General features: G+C 42.7%; 1 protein-coding gene across 2 annotated transcripts in view; it reads right to left on the reverse strand.

Annotated features, from left to right (window-relative positions):
* Positions 1–2,508: 2,508 nt before the first annotated feature.
* The window catches only part of DIP2B (disco interacting protein 2 homolog B), a 238,357-nt gene continuing 228,682 nt past the window's right edge, over positions 2,509–12,183 (reverse strand). For both annotated transcript variants that reach the window (XM_081082637.1, XM_081082638.1), the window contains 4 exons: positions 11,159–11,233; positions 9,859–10,036; positions 7,621–7,744; positions 2,509–5,111 (listed from right to left, as the gene is read on the reverse strand). In XM_081082637.1, coding sequence (XP_080938763.1) covers positions 4,859–5,111; positions 7,621–7,744; positions 9,859–10,036; positions 11,159–11,233 — 630 coding nt within the window. In that variant the 3' untranslated portion in view covers positions 2,509–4,858. The remainder of the gene's footprint in view (positions 5,112–7,620; positions 7,745–9,858; positions 10,037–11,158; positions 11,234–12,183) is intronic.

Here is a 12,183-nt window from a genome sequence, read left to right on the forward strand (position 1 = left end):
TTTCCAGAGGATGAGGCCCAGAAATCAGGATTTAAAAGTTTCCCAGGTGATTCTAATGTGCAGCCAAGGTTGAGAACCACTGTACTAGAGGCCTGGTGCACAAAATTCATGCAGTGTGTGTGTGTGTGTGTGTGTGTGTGTGTGTGTGTGTGTGAGCAGTCCCTAAGCCCAGCCTGCCCCTTCTCAACAGTCCGGAAGCCCTCAGGGGATGTTCTACTGATGGCTTAGGCCCGATTCCCTGAGGGCTTCTGGACTGTGAGAAGGGGCAGGCTGGGTGGAGCCCCAGGCCAGCCCTGGGCAAGCAGCAGTGGCCATCGGGAGTGCTCACAGCCACCACCATCATGTGGGGAGTACAGGCCAACCTCCATCAGGCCCTGCCTCCCCCTCCCGTCACTGCTGCCACCATCGTGTCCCCAACACTGCCAAGTCCCCGCCCACCTGCTGCACACACAGCCTGCTGATCGGTCATTACTGTGACGGCGTCCTGACCAATTTGCATATTACCCTATTATTAGTTTTCCTGTATTTTCTTGAGGGCAGTGACTTGATATTTTTCTTTCTAGCTTCAGCTCTTATTACAGTGCCTTGTGCCTAGTGAATAGGCACTCAATAAACATGTGTTAAGTGAAAAAATGTTCTCAGCTGCCTAAATAGCTTGGACCATAATTCAAAGACCAGTTTTAGTGTCTGAGAACATGCAAAATTTGATGGGCTCCCATCAAGTTTCTTGAAACCAAGAAATGGAAGAACAAATTAAGTATTACTTTAAGGAAAGATGAAGTCCAGCCCAATTACACATTAGAAAAATACTAAAACCGAAAATCATAAGTTTAAAACTAGCAAATGCCACATGAGTAGGAGGAAAACTAAGCTATAATTGTTACTAACAAAGGGCTTTTTAGTTTTCAAAATGACTCTACTGTTTCTTTATCTGGCCTCCTTTTATAGCACTAATGTGTTATGATGTCTGTGTTCACTTTCTTAGATCACTCTATCTTTGGGTATTACCACCTGATGTTAGATTTAAAATTTATAAATTATAATTTATCAATTCTCCCAATGTGTGAAGCATTAAACACAATCAGGCATCAATATTTATTAACACAAGACAAAGAAAACACATTCAATGAGTTAATAGAACACTGTCCAGCCAGATGTTAAATTTAAAAATGTATATCTAGTCTAATTTCAAATAAATAAAAAAACTTTATACATAATTACACAGTACTATAGTTTGAATTTGACACTGGTAAATATTTTGACAGAAAGTAAACAAAATGGCATTTAGGACTAAAAAAAGTATTCTTATATCTTTACACTCCCTTCCTCTGGACAAATAGCACGGCCATCTACATATACCTAAACCAGAAATGTATGAATGATAATGAAAAAGCCTATTGTGTATTTGGAGTACTGCAGCCTCTTGTTCCAAATACTCTTGCTTTTACATCAAAGCAGACAACAAAAACAACACTAAGGCATAGATCATGTTGGAGTTTGAGGGTGAGGTGGTAACTCCTCATTAGCTTTAGTCTAAAAGATTCCTGGATATTTAAGAAAGTAATTTATTTGGCCAAGATATTGAGCACCATGCCTGGGGCAGAGACCTTAATAAAAAACCTAAGGCCTCAGGCCCTTTGTTGATTCAACAAAAGCATTAAGCAAGCATTGCCCAGGGACTAAAGGAAACACACTCACAGGACCTATAAGTAGGCAATGGTCCCTACACAGCCTGAGGCAGCACAGCTTCCTAAGGAAAGGACTTGGTACTGGGTAGGTGGGGCCCTTTCTGAGGAGAAAGTGCAGACTGGATTCACTGGTGCCCATGAGCATGCTGGTCTGCCCCAGGGTCTCACTGATGCAGGAGGTGGCACATGTATAGCTCTAAGAAGCTGAGGGCCTAGGATTTTTCCTGAGGCAGCCCCTTTCCTGCTCTACCTCAGTTACTTCTGCTGAGAGGCAGAAATGGGGTCCAAAAACTTTCACATGAGTAGATTTCTCTTAGATGAAAGGGGGGCTTGCTATTAATTTAGTTTTCTTTTTGACAGCATAAAAACCTAGACAATGTATTCCAGAGTTTTGGCAACGCTCTTTCTATCAATAATGGCCTTTCGGGTCTGTCTTAAGAGTCAGTTTTACCACAAAGGTGCTACTTACTGTGGAAAGAGCAAGAGCACCGTGTCATCAAGAGAAAGTTTTCTTATCCAAGTCTGCAACAGACTGAGCACAAACATCTCTAAGCTAATGACTGGACTCTCTTCCCCTTCCAGAGATACTTTACCAGAGCTACTGATGAAGCTCCCAAAAACACGTCTCAGCTTTCTTTCCTCATCAGGCATATTCTGGCTTTTGAGGGATATGCAAAAGATCAATAAAGCAGCCACAAGGCAGAAAGCAAAAACTAAAGATGAATCAGAAGCCTTAGGAACTATAAAACTAGCTAATTGGCCCCTAAATAACTGGGAATTGGCCACATTTTGAGATTAAGAGATTATCTTTTTTGAAGGAATGAGTATAGATCTGCACTGTCCAACATCATAGCCATTCCCCACATGTGGCTACTGAAAACTTGAAATATGGTTAGTCTGAACAGAGATGTGCTTAACAATATTGAATTTGAAAGAGTTAATAGGAGAAAAAAGTAAAACATCTCAGTACTTTTTTGATTTCACATTGCATGGTAATATTTTTTTTATATATTGGGTTAAATAAAACATATTAAGACAATTTCACATGTTTCTTTTTTAGTTCTTAAAATGTGATTACTAGAAAATTTAAAATGACAGATGTGGCTCACATGATACTTCTAGCAGACACCCTAACTTGTGCAGTAAAGAATAATCCAACCCACAGAATAGACTCTGTCTATATTTTTTTCTTAGAACTTATTATTTACTTCTCAGGGTCCCTTGTTTTTGTTTAGTGAATCAGTAAGAACTGTTTTCAGAAAATTACTTTCCAAAAGAGCAGGCTGTTTTCTCTGCCAAACAAACTGTTGCTAGTCGCTGGGATTTCTTGCCCAATGTAAGTGGCTTTGTTTCTGTACATCCTAGAACCTCTCTCATCATGTATAAATTAATTTCATCCAAAATGTTGGAAAAGAGATCTGGAACTGGAAAATGTCTTGAGGTCTGCCCTCGTGGAGAATGGGTTGGGAGAAAAGGAGGATTATGTAAAAGGGATTCATAAAGTGGCTTTGAGTCACAGACTGTAAGGGCAGCCTCTAAGAATGCTGCCATAGCGAAGGGTCTGGCCTTTGCATTACAAACCTTATTTTCAGGGTAATTACAAGTCTTAAAAATTGTTTAAAAACGTATTTAGTTTACATGATGTTACAGTGGGGTAAATAATATGTATTATTAAAATAGTCTAAATAAATATTTACACAATAGACCAGAGTGGGTCAAAGAGAACCATTCTGATTTAACATGTTAACTCTGTTCACTTTGATTTTTTTTTAATTTTTAAAAATATTTCTGTAAGAAAAAAATAAATTCAACTATATTCAAATACATGAATTATCAGACCAAAGAAAGAAACTGAGCCGGAGGCCACACGCAGTCCCAAGCTCTGTCTGCTTGGCCTGGGCACCACAGTTATTTCAAAAGAGTTCCTTGCATACATCCAACTTCCCCTATCTCAGCATAAGCCTGGCTATTTTGGCAAGTCAAACTGGTCAGTTTTGAGATGTATAGTTATGTGGCCTTACGGTTTCATGTGACTTTGGTCCCACTGTCTTCCCAGCCTATCATGCTTGTTTTCAAAATCCTGGCCCTCATGAACTGGAAGAACAGAGGACACTTCAGCTTTCAGAAAAGAGAAGCTATATGTATAAACTGTAGACACAGTTTACACTGAACCTGGAAAAGAGGAAATTCTAAATTCTTATGTAGTCACTCTTAATTTGAAACACAGTTTCAACTACTGGGGGCCAAAGTGAGTTATTGTGGTTCCTTAAAATAGGGTGGGATCGAATGAATCTGAGCTTTTTCATAACATTTTGATTTTTAAACTGAGCTTTTTCAGCTTGTAGAAACAGGTTGAATTCTTAAAAGCTTAAAGCTGATTCTGGGAATGCAAACTTTAAAAACAAACATAGGCAGCTTTAGTTTATAAAATACACCAGCCAATAGAGACATAGTACAATGTGCAGCGAAATCTGCAAACAATCTGCATTTTTTAGTTACCTATTCAGCTACACCGCATTAAGAGCGTGTCTGAAATTCTCTCAAAGTAGAAATGTTTCTACTCTGGTGGCTGTAACTATACAAGCTGGTCTTCACTTTTTAAAGCTAAATTATGTGTATTCTTATTTACATGTTCAAAACAATGGTCAAAATGTTTTACAGTCAAGGATTATATATATAATTTTCATATTCAGTGAGTTATCCAATTTGCTTATGAGGCGACTGAAGTAAGATGAGTAGTTCCATGTTAACAAAACCCCCAGAATGTCTAGCTATGGCAAAAGGCAAAATACAGTACAGAGCAGGGAACTGGGTACCTCAGACTACCCCCTTATGTGAATTCATTAAACTCCCTTACAAAATTCTAAAATGGCATTAGATAAAAATACAAGTATATACAATAGATGAAAAATATGCAACATGCATGTAATTGCTTTAGTAACGTGCTGCTCACGCTATGTCAAAGCTCATGACTGTTAACATTTTTTTCATTTGCCATCACAGAATTCCCCTTTTCTGTGTGTTGTGTGATTGCAGAATCCCACAGGATGAGATGAAGGATACAATGTAGCCATCTCAGCTTATTTTACATCATTTGAAAGCTTGCTCCTGTCACCGGGCTTTGGTCCTTGTGGTTTCCCAGGAGGCCCCGGTAATCTCCGCAAGGCCGGTTACATGTTATAAGCCACGTAGATGGGGTCCAACTGGTCAGCGAGGAAGCTGTCGCGGAGGTGCATCCTTTGCTTCTCTCCTCTGGAGTTGATGGGGATGACACCTGGGTCCACCACAACCACGACACCAACGATGAGGTAATGCTCCTCCAGAACCACATTTGTCACTAAAGGAACCAGATCTAGAGCTTCCTGTTCAGAGCCACACAGTTCCACAACCACCACAAGCAGGTTGGTCCACGTGAAGACAGCACTGAAATTTCAATGACATTCATTTTAGATGTCAGTACATTTATTTATCAGTCATCTTGTACAGTCACCTACCCAAGACTTAGCCGTTTCCCTGAGAACTGCCTTCTCTCTCAGCAGCCACGTCTGTAATATATAACCGTCCCCTACGATTACAGCTGATTAGCTGAGCCATCCAAAATCTCTTGGGAGTTTGGAACTGGGATTGAAAGTTGTAAGCTTGTCACCTGAACTAGGGACACGTGGACTTGAAAGTTCTGGGGTAGCCACACGTGCAGAGAATCACAGAGAATGGCTCTTCAGGGAGAAGAGAGAGAATGAAGTGGATGTCCACATGGCTCTAGCAAGTAAGAGGACAGTGGTTCCTAATGGCCTTGTCTCTACCTTTCCTGAGAACCAGAGTTAGTTAGAAATGTTTAGGAACCTCTGAGATAGGCAGCTATTCTTTCCATTAACTTTCTCTCTTGCTTAAGTTTTTGTTTTAATTTTTGAAAAGTTCCTGTTATTTGCAGTGTAAGAACTCTGACTAAGATAATATTCTTATACCCAACAGGAAGGGAGTTGACTTGGCTTCCTCTGAGCTTAGTGCCCCACACAAGTGTGTCTCCTCTGAGGCCATAAAAGTGCCATGAGGTAGAAAGTTGCTTTTCATTGAGTGGGATTGCTGGGTTAGAGGTTATGACCTGACTTGTGATATGCAATGTTAAACTGCTTTAATACACAGAGTCCAATCATTAAAGAAAAATGTTCACAATATCTGACTGCATTAAAAGTAGAATGTCAACCAGGCTGGGTAGCTCAAGTGGTTAGAGCATATGCCAAGGTTTTGGGTTTGATCCCCCATCATAGCACATACAAGAAGCAACCAATGGTCCAGCTGGCGTGGCTCAGTGGTTGAGCACTGACCTATGAAGCCGGAGGTCACGGTTCGATTTCCAGTTGGGAAATATGACCAGGTTGTGGGCTTGATCCCCAGCAGGGAACATACAGGAGGCAGCTGATCAGTGATTCTCTTTCATCATTGATGTTTCTATCTCTTTTCCCCTCTCCCCTCCTCTCTGAAGTCAATAAAAATGTATTTTAAAAAAAGAGCCGAAACCGGTTTGGCTCAGTGGATAGAGCGTCGGCCTGCGGACTGAAAGGTCCCAGGTTCGATTCCGGTCAAGGGCATGTACCTGGGTTGCGGGCATATCCCCAGTAGGAGATGTGCAGGAGGCAGCTGATCGATGTTTCTCTCTCATCGATGTTTCTAACTCTCTATCTCTCTCCCTTCCTCTCTGTAAAAAATCAATAAAAAAAAAAAAAAAAAATAACCTTTAAAAAAAAAAAAAAAAAAAAAAAAATAAAAAAAGAAGCAACCAATGAATGCATAAATAAGTGGAACAACAAATCGATGTTTCTCTTTCACTCTCCCCACTCTTTCCTCTCTCTCTCTTTCTCTCTCTCTCAAATCAATTAAATTTTTTTTATAGTCAATTGTCTAAAATTAGAGGGTTAACATGGCACCCAGCTTCTCTGCATTTTCTTACACCTCATGGACATTATTCAGGTCTGGGGAGAGACTCTGACCAAAGTGAGAACATTTTGTGACACAGAAGCATCTGGAAAGCATGAGCAGCTTTTAAAAGCATTGTGGCCTTTTAGCAAGGGGAAAAAAGAAAAAAAACAAAAAACGAGTGAGGACACATTGATAAATATGTAGAGAAAAGAAATTGGGTGGATTCTGTATTGTTAATCCAGAATAAAAGCCAATATGAAAAAAACTACAAGGTTTTAATTTTAAGAAATTGTAAGTCAATGTGAGGTTGGATGATCCCTTATCTGGGATAATGTAGAGGGATTTCCTACACTGAGAGGGAAATTAGACCATTAGATCATTACTTTTATATCTGCTTACCATTTAACAATTTAAAAGCACATTCTCAATGGATCCTCCCAATAATCAGGAAGTGACAGAGAAAGTATCTTACAGATGGGGGAAGCAGCCTAAGTGGGAGAGCAAGGCCTTTAAGCTCTTGGTCCTGTCCACCATTGTACTCTGACTCTAGAGCAGCGGTTCTCAACCTGTGGGTCGCGACCCCTTTGGGGGTCGAATGACCCTTTCACAGGGGTCACCTAAGACCATCGGAAAACACATACATAATTACATGTTGTTTTTGTGGTTAATCACTATGCTTTAATTATGTTCAATTGGTAACAATGAAATTGGGGGTCACCACAACATGAGGAACTGTCTTAAAGGGTCGCGGCATTAGGAAGGTTGAGAACCACTGCTCTAGAGGCAGGAAGTCTATCATCAAAGAGGACTCGACTTTGATGGTCCTTAGAGCCGGTCTCAGGTCTCCATGGCCTCATCTGCCAGAGCAGATGGCACACAAGACAGAACCAGTCTGCTCATTCCCTTAGGCCCCGAGTGCTATGTCTGGAGGTGGTACGTGGTGCACTCAGCTGACTACTTAGTTTTCCTCCATACGACAGCGGAGGTGGGAGGCCTGTTCGGGGGCGGGGCTTACCATTCGGCAATGCTCCTGTGGACCCGAGACACTGAGGTCTCAATATCGATTGGGTGGTATCGTAATCCTCTCAGCTCCAGCGTTTCATCCAGAGCTCCTACCACATATAACGCATCATGACGCTCTGACAAAGAAAAAGAGAAATTTGGTTTATCAGACACATTTTGAATACAACGCAATATTAGAGTTAAGAGCAGAGTTGAGACTGCCTGCCCTGTCAGGTGGCTACATCACTCGCTGTGTAACTTTGGGCAAGTTAGTCAAACCTCGGGGACCTGCTTCACCCTCTGTGAGACAAGATAAAAACATGGCTGTGAAAAAAAACAAAAAAACAAAACAAAAAAAACCATGGCTGTGGAGACCAACCAAAGGACTTGTATGCATGCATATAAGCCTAATCAGTGGACACAGACACCAGGGGGCTGAGGGCATGAGTGTGTGTGTGTGTGTGTGTGTGTGGGGGGGGGGGGCAATGGGGGGGGGGTAAGGACACATATGTAATACCTTAATCAATAAAGAAAATAGCCGAAGCCGGTTTGGCTCAGTGGATAGAGCGTCGGCCTGCAGACTGAGGGGTCCCGGGTTCGATTCCGGTCGGGGGCATGTGCCTGGGTTGCGGGCGCATCCCTAGTGGGAGATGTGCGGGGGGCAGCTGATCGATGTTTCTCTCTCATCGATGTTTCTAGCTCTCTATCTCTCTCCCTTCCTCTCTGTAAAAAATCAATAAAATATATTTAAAAAATAAATAAATAAAAATAAAGAAAATAAATTAAAAAAACAAAACATGTCTGTGCCCTGGCTGGTGTAGCTCTTTTGGTTTGAGTGTCAACCCGTGCACCCAAGGGTCGTGGATTCGATCTCTGGTCAGGGCACATACGGGAGGCAACTGATTAATGTTTCTCTCTCATTGATGTTTCTCTCTCTCTACTGCCCTTCCTCTCTCTCTAAAAAAATCATTAAAAACATATAAAAATAAAATCAATGAAAAATCCTTGGGCGAGGATTATCAAAACAAAACAAAACAAAACATGGCTGTTATTAGGATTAAATGAGATAATCCATGCAAGGTAGTTTATATGATGCCTGGTACATTGTAAGTGCTAAAAAATTAGCTATTATTATTACTACTACCACCTGTACCAGGAATTGTACCAAATGCTGGGGAGACAAAGATGACAAAACAATTCCTGCTTTGGATACTATCTACTGGAGAAATAGACACACAAACGGGCGTTCCATTGTAACGCAGTGAGCCCAGTGACAGGAGTGTGCACAAGGCATAGGGAACAGAGGATACGCCCAAGCTCTGCTCATAGGTTCAAGGAAAACCTAGAAGAGCCGAAGACGGGCTGAGCTGTTAAGGATAAGTAGGAATTGACCGATGATGGCTGAGGGAGGGGAGAATGGAGGGAAGTGAGGATTGGAGATGAAGAAGAAATGAACATGTGTCATTGTGTCTAGACATCTTCAAGGAGTCCAAGTATAAGGAGTAGGATTAGAGAATGTGGAGAGACTAGTTCTGGTTATTGATAGGGTTGTAATCTGTATCTATATTACTAGTGAGTGCATTCTGTGTGCCAGGCACTGCTCTGGGCACCTAAATGCATCAATCCCCTGACTGGGGATTGAACCACGACCTCCTGGTTCATGGGTTGACTCTCAACCACTGAGCCATGCCAGCCGGGCTAGAGTTGGGTTATTTTAAAATGCCTATCATGCCACCAGGAACATAGGTTGAAGCCATGACAACGGACTGGGCAGAGGATGTCTGGGGGACTGCTTACACCAGTCTTGCCAAGCATTCTTCAGTCCGACATGCGACACTAAAGGGACAGAGGAGCACTGCTGCAGATGGCTCCTCTGCACTGATTCCCTGTCAGGGATTAGGGCTGGTACACGAGAACAGAAGAGCTAAAAGGTGAAATACCTGCCCTAAGGGCTTAGGGTCTGTGTTCTGCCTTTCACTGCTCATCAGGCACACCTCCAGGACTGAGGCTGCGCTGACCCACAGTTCAGGGGTGCTGAGGTGGTACCCTGGGTGCTTACCTCCCAGGTGCTTTTCAGGGGCAAAGTCTTACTTTATATGCAGATGGATTCACACATGGATTAAAGAGCTGTAGGAGGGAATAGTTAAATACACACACACAACGCAGAGGCTGGCTGAGGAAGGCCAGCCAGTGCTCCTGGCTGAAATGCAAAGCAGGATGAAGGGGAAGAGTTGGCGTGGGAGATGCATACCTCCAGTGGCCGCTGTGAGCTCAGTTCGGCGGACAAAACCAAGGTATCCTGTCCGAGCCCACAGTGTCTGAGCAGCATCCCCAAAGCTGAGGCGAGTGTTGAAATGATCAGCTTGAAGAGTCTCACTATCGTAGATGGTGTAATAGCCACTGGCCGTATGGGGACTGTTTACCCAAATCTACAAGAAAAGGGCACTGGTCACATTTCCCAAGAACACATATTGTGACTAGTTTTTTAATCTCATTTTTATATTAATAGCAACAACACAACTGCAATAAAGGCAGCTGACATTTCAAGTATTCAGTGAGGTAAGTACTTTATATGCTTTATCTCATTCATTCCTGCCACATGACATGACAATATAGTTCACACTATTGTTATTCCCATTTTACAAATGAAAAAACTAGGGGTTAAGTAACTTGCCTAAAATGTGGAAACTAGGAGACTCACACCCAAGTCTGAGTGGCAGAGGCCATGCTCTTAACCACGACACTACACTGCCTCCCTGGCTCATTTCTCAGCCTCTTCCAGAGTCTCACAAAGGTGTCATTCCTGTGCTTCTGAAATAAGGTATAGAGCCCTCAAGGAAACAATCCAGGGTCTATGAATTTACCACATAAACAACCAATAACTAAAAATGGTTGGTAACACTAAACAGGCGCCATTCTATGTGCATTACAGATACAGGTATTAATGCATGTAACTGTCCCACAATTCTACTACATAGGTGCAAATATTACCGATGGATGAGGAGACAGGCCCAGAGAGATTAAGTAACTTGCCCAATATTGAGAAGCTGCTAAGTGGTAGAGCCCAGGTTACCTGGCTCCTGCACCTACAACACTCCTCCCAGTACGCTATGGGATGAAACGGTGTCCCTCAAAGATTTGGGGGAAGAAAAATTAAGACTTTAAAAACATTTTAATACTAATACAAAAATTAACACATTTTGGGATAGAATATAAAATTTGCATGAATTTTTGAAATTTAATCTTTATGGCTCCTTCAATAGGTGGAGGAGGTAGGATTTGCCCATTTTCCTTTTCAACTGAGGGATTATCAGTGGACAAATCTGGGATGAGTTCTAGTTTGAGTGCCTAAATCTTCTCTCCATCCTGGTCTCAATCTTCCTCTTCTGTCCATTTCAGTCTTGTGTTTTACTGAGGAAGATTAAGACTCTTTTAAAAGATGAAAATTCCCAACGGGGGAAAAGCACATCCACACTTTCTCTGACTTTGAAATATGAACCCTAAAGTTGTTCTCTGCTGACTTTCAGAGTAAAGGTGAAAGGTACACCTACCTCTCCAAGGTGAGAGTCTCCAACAGGCCCTTTGGTCTCGGGATTAACAATAACCACTTTCACTCCAGGTAAAATCTAAGAATCAAAGGGAATACACGAAGACTCAGTTAAAATCTAATGACCTGCTCTCCCTTCCTCTAGTGAGGTGAGGAGTGCACAAAGGCAGGAGCTAACTGAGATGGTGCTCACAGAATCGTCCTCAGTGGAGACCAGAGGTACAATAAGGTTCATCCTCAAAAAGAAACCAAAGAACCAACCAGTCTACTTCCTTCAAAGGGATGAGGAACTGCAGATCAGAATGATGTTAGGAATTTACAGACGGCCCTGGCCTGTGTTTCTCAGTGGTTAGAGTGTCCTCCTGTGAGCACGAAGGGTTGAGAGGTCATTCCCCATCAAGGCACAAACCTGGGCTGCAGGTTCAATCCCCACCCCAGTCAGGGGGCATGCGGGAAGGAGCCAATCTAGATGTCTCTCTCACATCAATGTTTCTATCTCCCTTGCTCCTACCCTCCTCTAGAAGTCAATGGGAAAAATATCCTCAAGTGAGGATTAGCACAACAATACGAAACAAAACAAAAAGAATTTGTAGACTAAACCTGTAACTGTCCTTTCCCACATCTATCTTGTTCACTGGATGGTGGCACTAAACCCCTAAAGCAGGAAGGGCAGCAGTGAGGGGCTGCCTGGGAGACCGCACTCCGGTCCACAGTGAGTGCTAGAGCTGAGGGGCCTGGAGAGAGACAGAGGAAGGGAGCAGTTTCGCAGGAGACTAGAAAGACACTCGAGTGCCCAGGACCTCCCTCGACAGGGAGGAGGAAGCAGCAGGTGCTGGCCGAGAGGATGGCTCGGGGCCTCTCTGGTCACCTGCATTCTGTCTCTTAGGCCTCCTCCGTTTTCATCTTGGGTTTCTGGATAATGCAGCTACCTGAGAAGCCCTACAATGATTACCTGGGCTCGTACATCTAAAACCTCCAGGAGGAAGAGACAGGGCCAGGCACCGTGACACAGCTTCTGAGGCACCCACT

This window comes from Myotis nattereri (genome assembly GCF_964212035.1).
Source record: "Myotis nattereri genome assembly, chromosome: 2".
NCBI classification, from domain to species: domain Eukaryota; kingdom Metazoa; phylum Chordata; class Mammalia; order Chiroptera; family Vespertilionidae; genus Myotis; species Myotis nattereri.